Below are 13,520 nucleotides of genomic sequence, written 5' to 3'. Positions count from 1 at the left end.
ACATGCTTCTGCACCATGTTTCATTAGCAGGATATGGAAAAGACAGATGTTAGGCCATAGGCTTTATTTTGGAGGTGTTGACTCAACTGTATGACCATTTGGAGGCTGCAGTTTAAGGTGCTGTTACACTGTATTATATCATAATAACCACACCTGTACCAATAATGAATTTCAAATTCAGGTTTTAACAAACTTGATGCATCTGTAATATATTACTGAAAACCAAAGGGACTGTTTCAGTCTGATGCACGCAAAAGCATTAGTAATTGAAGTCACTGGCTGCAGTTTATTTTGTTTCTGTGGTTCACGGTTCACCCACTGTGCAGTTGCTTACAGTTTGCTGCAGAGAAACTTCCAGTGTTTTGAAGAATGCAGTGGGGCATTTGTGATAGCTGACGTATCCAGAGTAAAATAATAAACAGCGTTGAAATGACAAATTTAAGAGGTTGGGCAACCTTATGTAGATTTGTGCTCTCTGAATGCTTCTTGGCTCATGGCAAAAGATAATAGAGGCCCCTCTTAGGTTTGAATATAAGTTGTACTTTTCTGCTTCAGAGAGTGTATCGAGTGCCGGCTTTTCAACTCAGGACGGCTTGCAGACAACCAGACTTGCCAGCGCCTGTGCAAAGATGAAATCATCACTGTGGAGACCCTCAGTGAGTAAACACACATGTACATACACACGTACGCATGTACTATAGGCACGCACACAGACCAGCTGGCTGGCAGAGGAAAAGTATTGACATCTGTTACATCTGCAACAGTTTCACTTTTCACATGACATACTTCGTTCACTGTCACTTTTTATTGGCCTTTTTATGCTGTTATTGTGGGGCCCTGCTAAAGTACAGTGAGTCGACCAGTGATTTCTAATGTGACTCATTTAACACCTCTGATGTGATAAAGTACATACAAACACAACAGCTTAACACCGTGCTTGAGCACTGTCCTTCCAAGAATAGGTGTGTTTTAAACATTTACTGTCACTGACAATGGAATCATATTAAGATGGAGTTTACATAAAAATGGCTAAATGTGTTATAAGGTGACATGATACCGGAGGTGACAAGAGAACCAGAATATAATAATAATAATAATAATAATAATAATAATAATAATAATAATAATAATAATAATAAACCTTACTTTTATAGCACCTTTCATACAGGAGTTGCATCTCAAAGTGCTTTAAGGGAATCACATGCACCAAGTGGTTGCTTTACATTAAGAAGACAGAATGGACATGAAAACAGATAAAAATGAATGTCAAATAAGATTGAAATAAGGCTGAAAATAAAAATATATCTAGTGATATATCATGGTACTGTTAAATTAAAGAACACCTTTAGCCTACAGCTGGATTCAGAGTCAAGCCAACAACACGACCCTGATGTCCAAACCGATAATAGATTCCATTTGCATAGACAAATTTGCAATCAATTAGATAGATAGATAGATAGATAGATAGATAGATAGATAGATAGATAGATAGATAGATAGATAGATAGATAGATAGATAGATAGATAGATAGGAGTTTATTGATCCTGCACCAGGGAAATTTAGTTGTTATAGCAAGCAGGTTACAAAAAGCAGGCACAGTGGCATAAGAGGTCAAAAAATAAATGGATACAGCAGTCTGCTACTGAAGGAGCTGCTTAAGCCCCCCACCCTCTCATGCAGGGGGTGGGATGGGTTCTAATATAATAAATGTACAATTGAAACAAATACAGCATCATCAAACACACATATTGCAGTTTTTCTCCATTGGTTTGGCTCATTTCTTGAAACAGAAATTACATTCTTAAAACTTTAAGATCATTTGGCAAAACAGTCTTACAGTTCAGCACAACACTGTAGCTCACTTGCAAAAGCTCATATCTCTCCCAAAACTGTTCACTCATGCTTCAAAACTAAATTCCTTTCCCATATAAATAGTCAGTGCCACCAAAATACAAAGATCCTTCTCAATTGCTTTGGCTCATGTCTTGAAACAGACCGGACGTTCTCAACACTCTTGCTGCTTTTGCCAAAATAACCTGGATGGTTCAGTACAACACCATGGTTCACCCGCAAAAGCTCAAATCTCTCCCAAAACAGTTCACTCATGTGTCAAAACTAAATTCCTTTCTCATATAAATAGTCAGTGTCCCCAAAATGCACCATCCCTTTGGCATTGTGTAAGCACTGAAAGTCAAAATGATGTTTTGTCACTATGGCAGAGGACCATTGAAATATCCCTCATGTCCACCTCTCAGTCTTAGCCCAGTCCGTCATTGATAATGGTTACTGTACTAGTTTTTTTGTCCAGCTAACAGAATACAATTGTGCATAAAACTGGAAAAAAAAAAATAGGATTTTACTGTAAGAGTAGCCTCCAAGGTTTGACATCACACATTGCCCTGATACTGCCAAGGATATTGTAACCATTATTATTCACACACATCAAGTAACTTCTATACATCAGACTAAAAAGAAAATGTATACAGCATAATATACTGTAATATAAACACATAAACAAAAAACAAGGAAAATTATGTGTAGCCTACAGTGCTGTAAATAAAGCTGGAGTTTCACAACTAACACTTCTTCACTGGTCGCTGTCCTCATCCTTCCTCTCCTGGCCACTGTCCTTGCTCTCCCGGCCGTCCTCCTCACCCTCCTGGCCACACTGCTGTCTGTCTGGCCACAGATTCTCGTCCACATCACAGCATATATACTCCCTTGCAATGCAACGAGGGAAGAAACGGCCTACAAATCCCCTACAAATTGTAAGGGATTGTACTGGTCCTGGTCAAGCTCTATATATACATATATATAGATATATATATACATGGACAGCACCTGTCAGGTAACTAAACATACTGTTTGATTGGTCATCTGAGACTACTTTGTTAGTCAAAAGCCTCTGGAAGATTCTGCATCGAGAGATTCTTGAGACTGAAGAGACACCAGCAGCTTCAAATACCTGTTTGCTGCTCAACAGTGTTTTTTTGTAGCTGCCCTTGAAACACTATTAATTTGCCCAACAAAACCATTTCTTAATTAGTCTTAATCTGAATTTATTTGTGCTCTGAATCTTTTCATCACCTGAAAGATCTCTCTTCCTCCACATATTGTGTGAGAACTGAGACTTAATAATGTGGAGCAACCTCTTTTTTTTTTGTCATTCAAATTTTTTTATTTGTTTTAACATAATAGCTTTACAGACATTTTCAAATGACACAGATGTGGCATAAACAAATTAATTGTCTGTTTAAGAAAATAAACGGAGAAACAGATAGGATATGAGAAAAAAAATGTAATTAAATTAAATTTTTTAAAAAATGAAAAAAAAAAAACCCCTCATCTAACAGCTTAAATACAGCTCCCACCCCCAGCACCCCTCATGATTCATACCCATTCAAAGCATATATAGACACAATTACAGGCATAATAATACCTATCCTTCCCACCATTCCTTGCACCCCTCTATGTTGTCACATCCTTTATGTAGTCCACAAAGACATCCCATATCTGACTCGTCTTACTCTGAATATTATTAACCCTGGCAATCATCTTTTCAAAGGCAGAAGTCTCTGTCATAAGTTTAAACCATTCGACAAACTCTGGTTTATGTGGGCTTTTCCAGTTGCGTAGTATAAGCCGAGCTGCAACAATAAAATCGGTTACTGTCAGCTGGAGCTCTGCTTTGGTAAGGCCCGGTGGCATTAGAGTCTTATCCGCCAACAGACATAGTTGTGGGGACTCTGGTAGAGGTCATTTAAGCCATCCCTCAAGCTTTTTCAACACCACCTTCCTAAAGGGCAGTACCATCGGGTAGTCCCATATGGCATGAAGGAATGTGCCCAACTCTTTATGACATTTCCAGCATGTACTGCCCTGAGTTAATCCCATTTTAAACTATTTCAGTGGTGTAAAATAATATCTGTGTACAATCTTATAGTGGATGAACTTACTCCTTGCATCCCTTGTAGCCCAGCCTACATTTGAAATCACTTCTTGCCATACATCTTCACTAATCTCACCACTGAGATCCTTTTGCCATATTAGTCTCAAGCTTTCACACATTCTTGTTTGAATATTTGGCATTTTCCTATAAAATAGTGAGGCGGAGTGCAGAGTATGACGACAATTGAGAAATTCTTGAACCTTGTTTTCTCCTTCTTTTGTCTATTCTAATCCAAAAGTAGAACTCACACTACTCCTTAACTTTAAGTACTTCCAGAAATCCCCTTTATCTGTTAAATCATATTGTTCTTTAAGGTCCTAAAATGATATAAATGACTGGTATCTGTAGATGTTATTAACAACACGTATCCCTTTTGTCAACCATGCACCCAAGAAGCATGTCTTTTTCCCTATACAAATTGAAGGGTTATTCCATATAGAAGAATAACCCTGCTTATACCATGAAATCCCCAAGATCTTATGTGCTCTTGCCCAAGCCCACCGAGAGTGTTGTAAGGTTTTCCTCTCCCGTCTGTCTGCCTATTTTCTTCTGTGATAACAATTCTACAATATTAAATGGAGCTGCAAGTTCCTTCTCAATCTTAACCTAACTAGGGCTTGACCCATAATCTGTCCAGTGATTTGTTAGTTTGTTCATTTCAAATGATATACTATATAATTCCATATTTGGAAGAGCCAGTCCTCCAATATCTCTTGAGGTACAGAGACATGCCTGTGAATATTCCCATTCATCCAGGTCACTGTAAGCTTCAGGGCATTCAATCGATCGCGACTGGACTTTGTCAGTTTGTCTTGGAAGATGTTTGGCCTCTCATCCGAGCAGGCTTCATCAGTTCATGCGCACCAGACTAGATAGAACAGCTCTAGTCTAATGAAATGGTGTTAGGTTCAAGTATTTATCCTCTGAGTGAGGCCAACCCCCGATACCAAGGATGGTATCACTCTATTGTGAGGCAAACGATCCCCCATTAAGGCGGGGTAGGGTGCGACCCTTGGGTGTCAACGACAGTCGTCTGCCTCGTTAGTGTCCCATTCTTGTCATTGGGAGGCTCCTTGAGCCATGTGTGAATGGCTTTGTTGTTTATTTTCAGAGTCTAAATTTTTGAATCTTTGGAAGAGATGAAAGGACAGCATTGTATGTGGGAGATAGGTGGTGTCTCAGACCTCCCCCTCTGTTCAGAGATGGTTTTTCAACCTTGACATGGATGGCTTCTCTCACTCCTCTTTCAAACCATCTGTCTTCTCTGTCCAGAATATGCACATTTTTATCCTCAAAGGAGTGCGCTTCCTCCTGAGATGCAGGTAAACAGCTGAGTCTAGACCTGAAGAGTTAGCCCTTCTGTGTTGTGCCATGCGTCTGCTCAGTGGCTGTTTTGTTTCCCCAATATATAAGTCTGTGCATTCCTCACTGCACTGGACTGCATACACCAGATTGTTCTTCTGAGTATGAGGTGTCCGGTCTTTGGGGTGCACCAGCCTTTGTCTGAGAGTGTTCCCAGGTTTGAAATGTACGGGGATGTTGTGTTTGTTAAAGATTCGCCTGAGTTTCTCCGATACACCGGACACATATGGAATGACAATGTTATGCCGTCTGTCTCTCTTTTCTTCCTCTGTCACCCTGTTCTTTCTGGAAACAGCTGAACTTTTCACAAAAGACCAGCTGGGATAACCACAAGTTTTGAGGGCATCCCTCAGGTGTTTGTGTTCCTTGTCTCTGGTCTGTTGGCTGGTTGGAACATTATCAGCTCTGTGTTGGAGAGTTCTGATAACACCTAGTTTGTGTTCCAGTGGGTGATGTGAGTCAAAAAGGAGGTACTGGTCTGTGTGAGTAGGTTTTCTGTAAACCCCAATATGGAGGCTCCTGTTCTCTCCAATGTGGACATCACAGTCCAAAAAAGGCAAACTCATGTCCTTGACATCTTCTTGAGTGAATTTGATGTTCTTGTCCACTGAGTTAATGTGCTCGGTGAAGGCTTGCACTTCTTGGCTTAGGATTTTTACCCATGTGTCATCCACATATCTGTACCAATGACTTGGTGTTGTTCCTTTGAAAGAGTTCAGGGCCGTGCTTTCCATGTTCTCCATGTACAGATTAGCCACAATGGGGGATACTGGTGAACCCATCGCACACCCATGTTTTTGCCTGTAAAACCTCCCCCTAAATTGAAAATAGGTGGTTTTTAAGATGGGCTTTTTCCCATTCCTTAAAAAGTCTGTAATCATACGATTATATTGTTTGAAGGTCCCATCAGAGATGGTTACTGGTATTATCATAGAGATATAATTAAATTGTGGAGCAACTGCCATTTAAATAATATTAATTTTTCCCCACAGAGTGAGGTTTATCAATTTCCATTTGTCCAGATTTATCTTTAATTAAAGCAGTTGTATTAAGAGGGATTATATTTTCTAGATCTGAGCATAATCTAATCCCTAGATATTTCATTCCAGATGGGATAACTTTAAACTGGAATGTAGAGATTACTGATTTATTGCAACCTCTTGATATTGGCATACCTTCGGATTTTTGCCAATTTATTTTATAGCCTGATAATTTTGAGAATGATTCAATTGTTGACAGAACACTAGGGATGGACACTATAGGCTCTTTGATAAGTAATAAAATGTCATCTGCATACAGAAACATTTTGTGTTCCTCCCCCCCTTGTAACACTCCTTTAATACCAGTTTCTGTCCTAATTGCAATGGCCAGGGGCTCAAGGAACAGCGTAAAAAGTAGAGGACTAAGAGGGTCTCCCTGTTTGGTCCCACGTGTTAGGCCAAAGAAGGGCGAGGTCAGTCTATTTGTTATTATTGTTGCCTTGGGATCTGAATCGATCACATTAACCCATTTGATAAAACCTTCACCAAACCCAAACGTTCCAAGTGTATGCTGCAAAAAGCCCCACTCTGGAACAAACTCTTTAAGTAGGTTTCCCTTTAATTAAGATCACCTGGCAAAGTAATTGACACACCTTAGGTTGATACCAGTTATCTAAAGAGACAGGATGAATAAAACAGGCAAAAGCTGTCATTGAAAATGAAAAAATGATGCCTAGTCCCCACAGTATTTTATTAAAAACCTTTTTCTACGTGGTTTGGTCTTTCGCCCACACACAACCACAGTTTTCAGAATAGTTTGCAACATTACCTCCTTTGTTCACATAATGTGACTTGGCATAATGGCATGGTAAAAGTAATGCTGATGCTAAACTTGCTAACAGGACTTCTTGCAGTGTAGTTCTGGACAACACCAAACAAAGAAAAAAAAAAAGAAAAGAAAAAAAGCTATTAGGCTATCTGCAACCAGAGATCCAGTCCTACTATGGTGAAGGTGGGGCATGCCTTGGCTACCATACTAGGATTGGACCTCTGGTTGCAGGTAGCCTAATAGCTTTTTTTTTTCTTTTTTCTTTTTTCTCAGGCTTCTGATTGGCCAACATGCCTTTAGGGTTACGGTTGAGCAAATTCCACAAGCAACCTGTGGAAGTGCTCACTGTGAAACCAAGTCTTTGGCCAACTGTTGGAAAATGAACCTTGTCCTGTTGTGGATAATGTAAGTATACCTCCGTGCCCACTGTACAGAAAATACTGTGTTTTTGTTTAAAAAAAAAAAAAAAAAAATCCCTCTGCCATTTTGGCATGGTGCTCCTATAATATTGTCTGATTGATAATTGATCAGTGGATAATTAAAAAAAAAAAAAAAGAATCAACATTTTTAGTTCCAGTGAGGACTGAGCCACTATGCCTCAGTACAACCTCACAGAGCGTCTAGCAGACTCGAGGTGTTGTTAATGCACGGCTCTCTGTGGTTAGTTGGGGCTTTGCTGCTTCACATCATTTCATGTTTAAGGCCTCACACACCTCTATGATTAGTAATGAAAGCACACCGGTGAGCACCCGTCAGACCTTGCCTGATGTTTATGTTACTATGTGGCAGGTGTCGTTCTGGGCCTCTCACAGCTCCACGGACACCTTCACTCTACACTGCAGGAAACAGCAGCCACCCCCAACTACACCCCCTCATTTGGTTCAAAGAGTTCAATCCATACAAGTATAAAATCCTTCAAACGACTCCTCTGTCCTGCTCACTCCAGAAAGAATCCACCCACTAAACAAACATGTACCTGTACAAAGAATTGCCTCCCCCATGTGTCATTTAAAAAGTAGGAAGCTGGAGTTTGAGGTCTGACTGTGCAGGCAGAGTTCACTGTGTTCACTTTAAGTGCTGCTCTCTGTAATGGTTTTTTTTACATCCCTCACAGCCTGGAGGAAAACAGTAGAGAGATGTTTAGGAATGTATTAATAAATGCACAGTGATTTATGGCCTTTAATCCACTGCTTTGCTGCATGGCACAGAGGAGAAAGAGGACACTGATGCTTGTGTGTTTAGTTTTAGAGACTATTATAAGACCATTCCATGCCCAGCATGGCCCTGGCCCAGATCTGATGTGTTTCATAGCATTCCCTGCTAGTTCAGCCATCTGACTGGCCTAATGGACTCCACATGTACATTCCAGATACTTTGTGCATGAAATAGAGGAGGAGAGGTTGATGGGGGGAGCAAGCGCAGAGAGGCTTGGCCCAGGGCAGCGTGACCTCACCCTCCCTCATGAGCTTTTGAGTCTTTTTGGGTGATGAAGATTGACTGAAAACAAGAATATCAGGCACAATATCAGCATCTCAATCAGCTATGATTTCACAGCAAAGACATTCAGGCTATGTGAGGATCGCTGACAAATGTTTTTTATTATTCCCTCACCATGACATTTCTCTTCAGTTTACCTCATCTTTTCCCTTTGTTTCTCTTTCTTCCTGAATCTGAAGCCAAACCTTGATGGATATTGATGATACTAATGTTATAATACCTCCTTCAAAACACCAAGAAAATTAGATCCTACAGAATGAAGAAAAGAACAAAATTGACAAGTGTAGATAGATCCTTGTCCAATGAGAAGACTTTTTTCCCTAAATAAACATAGAGCAAAGAAGCTCAATGGCAGCTGATAAAAACAAGTTAATACAAGTGAAGAAGAAGAATAGAAGAAGAGGATAATTCCTTCATGAATTCCCCTTTGGGAAATTCATCTTTGCACTATACTTCCTACTTTATTACACACAGATACACCAGCACAAGTTTCATCAAGAAACATTGTTTAGGAGGTTGTTGTTGTTTTTCATTTGTTGATATTTTCACTAAGATAGAACTAAGAATCTAGTTTATTTCCTTGCCTATTTTCCACCTCATTTTGTTTATTTTAGTCCTTTGGTGGTGAAAAGCTGTTTAAAGCTAAAATCTTTTTTTGAACTGATTGAAACTCAGTTTGTTTCTTTGTTTTTCTCTCCTGTCTCCTGTCCTCCTCTCTCCCTTTCAGAAACGGAGGACCCAGCCGCTGTGCTTTGTCTCTATAAGACAGACAACGACTGTGTCATGAAGTTCACATATTCTGAGCACGCCAGCGGACAGTCCATCCTCACAGCTCTAAAGGAGCCAGGTCAGTGCTGCTAATAACAACATATTAGGTATTTTTTCCTTTTAACCACACTGGTTTGTAGGTCAGAATCTGACAGCTGCTAAGAACCAAGTGCTTTTTACATTGTATTTGTGCTGCATAAAGCAACAAGGTTCTCCACAACAACTTTTAAAGACTGTACAGTCTTTGCTCATGAGGTGACCTCTGACTTTTTTCCATGTAGGCTGCTGCCTGCAGCCTGTCACATCATAGCATAGACTCAGACGGCTTTGACTGACTTAAACAGGCACAAATTTCTAGCTACGTTTCTGAACATGCGTCTCAAAGGAGCTGAGTGGAGTGAAATATAAATCAGAGCCGATCACATCAGTGGTCTCCACGTTCTGAAACAGCTCAGCCAATCACAGTGATTAATGATTACAATAGGTCAACAAATGAACAATGGGCTTCTTCAGGAAATCCTGTTGTTGACTGGATAATGCAGAGCAGCACTATGTGAACACACAGGTGTTTTTTTTAACAGTTAATTAGTACAATGATGATAGCAATAAGTAAGTAAAAACTATTCTGCATTAATTCTACTCCATCTCATGTTGCAGATTGTTGCATCATATTGTAAAATTTCATAATTTTTTGCACTGTAATACAGTTAAAAACAGAATGCCAAAAAAAACTGCTTCATTCCAATGAAACTCCCTCCTCCAAGTGCTCTGTACTGGGCAGCAAAACACAAGACAGACAGGCAAGGCCAAGGTCAAGGTCAGAGAAAAGCCAAAGTGTCAGAGTCCTGCTTGCACTGGTTGTTGTGCCTCTATAAATATTTCACCCTCAATGTCTATCCAAGTCTAAATTTGCTGTTTCCCATGTCAGAGTGTGGTGGTGGGCCAGATGCTCTGATGGTGCTGCTTGCAGTGGTTGGCAGCATCCTACTGGTGGGAGTGGTCCTGCTTGCTGCCTGGAAGTTGGTCATCACTGTTCATGATCGGCGAGAGTTTGCACGCTTTCAGAGCGCACGTTCACGAGCCCGATACGAAATGGTAAGGATGATCCCCCTCACCAGCAAAAGTTTGTTTTGGTATAGCTTACAGTATCAACTATCACCAAACTTCGCAATAGCCACAAATGTCAAGTAGAAAACGAGGCTCGTAGTCATAGATTATAGAAAACACCACAAATTACAGCCTCAGAAGTGACCGTAGACTTGAATCAGAGCCTCTCTCTCGCATAAATAGTGAGAGAGGAAATACCAGCACCATTTCTCTCAGCCACTAAAAGCCTGCCAAAAATGCTAAAACAAAATGAATGTGTTATTTTCCTTATTAAACAAAAAAACAAACCGTACACCTTCTGCATTCAAGTTTTTCTCTTTTACCAAACTAAGACTATCATAAAAAACTCTTCACTCAACTCGACAGAAACTCAATAAAACTCTGGTTTGTTCAAAATAAACCCTTAATTCACTGAGTTAAATGTGAAAATGTTCTTGCTCTACACACTGTTCTTCCTTGCTGCATGTCTCTCTGATGCCCAACCGTCCTCGCACTCCTCCCCCCTTCGCGTACCCGTCCTGAACCCACCATGCATCCTTCATCCCCTCAGTTAGAGTCCTGGTTGGATGCACTGTGGATCACCTCTGTACTGTATTCTCTGTTGTCGAGGTTGTATTTGGTCTCAGTCCAGCCGTGTCCTGGTTCCATTGCTGGCTCACACAGCTGTTGTTCTGGTGCTCACTCCAGCACTGCTCACCGGCAGCTCAGCTGGGTCCCCGCTGGGTCCCAGCCTGAAAACCTCATCCTGGTGGCTCCTGTGCTGGCTGTGTAAACAGCACAGGTGATATGCTGTCCCCCATTTGTTTGGAGTATGAATTCAACAGATGACCATTTATTTCATGTTGTACCTTTTCAAGAAAGGCCAGGGATCAAACCACCAACCTCCTGATAGGTGGACGACCACTCTACCTCCTGAGCCACAGCTGCAGCCACAGTAATGATGATCAGCCGATGATGTTTTTAAGATTACATTTTGGGCATGTTTGCCTTTCTTTGATGCACAGTAGTACAGAATCATGAAGAATACATGAGAGAAATGAAATGCGACAAAGATCATCTGGGAATGTTGCAGTTGTGTGGTGTGTGTTTGACCACTGAGCCACCATGACGCCTCAATATTCTTTTTGGCATAAAAAAAAAATAAACAAATAAACAACAAGCTCTCTGGTGGACAAGCTATGTAATGGGGACATGAGCAAAACCAGTTTATTAGAACCCTGAACACTCTCAATTAGAGTTCAAAGCTCTCATCTACTAACGACCTTACCTTGTGCCATTGTGTATCTTTCTGTTTGTTTCTCTAACACCCACAGGCCTCCAACCCTCTGTACAAGCAGCCTGTCTCAACACATTTTGTGGAAACAGATTTCAACATGTATGGGAAGTCTTACAACGGAGGGGTCCACTGATCCCTCTGTACAGGGGGCGGCAGGACCGGTCCAACACACAGATCTCTGGAGGACGGGGCCGAGGCGGACGGTGGACTGCGGACTGAACTCACTCATCCCTCTGCATGGTCACATCTGAAAGTGGACGTGAAATGAGCTGGACTGTGTTCATGGGGGAATCTGCGGCCATTTAATCTTTACAGAGGAGATTCAAGCCTACCACAGAGATGTGATGTGACTTTTTTTTCTCCATCTGTGTGTTTCACTGACAGTGGTGGAGGAGCAATGAAGCATGAACTCCTTGGTCTTATTTAGAGAGAGAGAGAGTAGAGTTAGCAGTGAGTTTCTCTGCAGTTATACAAGATAAATAAACTCTCTCATGAAACCATAACTCCCACCACATAAAACCACACATTCATTCTTTGTACAGAGCAGGCAGGACATTGGCTTATATTTGTATATTTTTATAAACACTAAAATGCCTTTTTAGTAAACTATGCACCCAGCAGGACTCTGAACTATTTGAGTATCACTCTGCAATAGATAACTTCAAATTTCCAGGATTATTAAAAAGCACACATTTCTGAAGGTGGCTATGATGATCTTGTGGTACTACTAACATTTACTAAGCAATAGACTTCTTACCTTCATTTTGCACAGAGAATATTAAGAATCAAGTCTTGTAAAGAGTTACATTTTCTTTTGTGTGGTGTGTACGTGTGTGTGTGTTGTTGTATGCTCCAATTGCACTCCCTTCTCTTGATCTGAATTGCAGAGAACCAGCGTGCCCCCCAGCCTCTCAACCCTTAAAGGATAAGGCCGGTGTTACTCTAGTTGTCTTTTTTGTTGACAGATCCCATGTAAAGACCAAAACCAGCAACTTCTTTACCGTGTCTGTGGCACCAAGCTCATTTGTTACTAGTGAAGAAATAAATCTTAAAAATGTGTCAAAAATGTAAAGTTTCAGTTTTCTAAGAGATTGAGCAGTTTCCTAAAGCCGCTGGGCACCTTGGTTTTGAGCAAACATTGCTTAAATAGGAGGAAGTACTGAGTTTGTTGGGACTATTTTCAGCAGTGGGTGGATATGCATTTGGCGCCTGATAAATTTACAGTAAAGCTGAAATTGTTGATTCCCTGATTAGTCTTTTGACAGATAATTGATCTGCAACTGTTTTTGATAATGGATTAATCGTTTAGAGCAGCTATTGATTTTGGCGGCCCCTGTGGACAAAAGCAGTGTTTCCACCACTTTGTGTTGTAAAGATCTTGATCATTTGCATACATTTTTCTTTCGCTATAGTAAAAATTTGTTGACCAAATTAATGATGAAAATACCAAGTAGAAATAAGGGAATGAAAATAATCATTAGTTGCAATACAAGATGTTTTTAATAGCTTTAGGACAACAATAACACAGAGAAGTGACTTATATCAAGTTTTGGATACACAAGAAATACTTGTTGGATCGGTTCATTGTTGGTTTTGGTCCAAACATTTGTTGACTGTAAGAGTCTCTGAACCTTCACAATCAGAGACAATTTCACATGATAAATACTGTATATTCTGCACTGTGGTAACTGCCTTAAAACATTCTCCTGCTAAAGTAGATTTGGTACATTTAGGATCTGTAGAGATGCAGA

The 13,520-nt window shown here is 40.4% G+C and overlaps 1 protein-coding gene across 1 annotated transcript in view; it reads left to right on the top strand.

The window, feature by feature from the left end:
- itgb5 (integrin, beta 5) overlaps positions 1-12,724 on the top strand; it is a 47,374-nt gene extending 34,650 nt beyond the window's left edge. The window contains exons 13-16 of the mRNA XM_070975632.1: positions 556-656; positions 9,346-9,465; positions 10,315-10,481; positions 11,807-12,724. Of these exons, the coding sequence (XP_070831733.1) occupies positions 556-656; positions 9,346-9,465; positions 10,315-10,481; positions 11,807-11,902 (484 nt within the window). The 3' untranslated portion in view covers positions 11,903-12,724. The remainder of the gene's footprint in view (positions 1-555; positions 657-9,345; positions 9,466-10,314; positions 10,482-11,806) is intronic.
- The last annotated feature ends 796 nt before the right edge of the window (positions 12,725-13,520 follow it).

This window comes from Chaetodon trifascialis, chromosome 12 (assembly GCF_039877785.1).
Source record: "Chaetodon trifascialis isolate fChaTrf1 chromosome 12, fChaTrf1.hap1, whole genome shotgun sequence".
Lineage (NCBI taxonomy): Eukaryota > Metazoa > Chordata > Actinopteri > Chaetodontiformes > Chaetodontidae > Chaetodon > Chaetodon trifascialis.
This window is presented reverse-complemented; position numbering and strand designations above follow the sequence as displayed.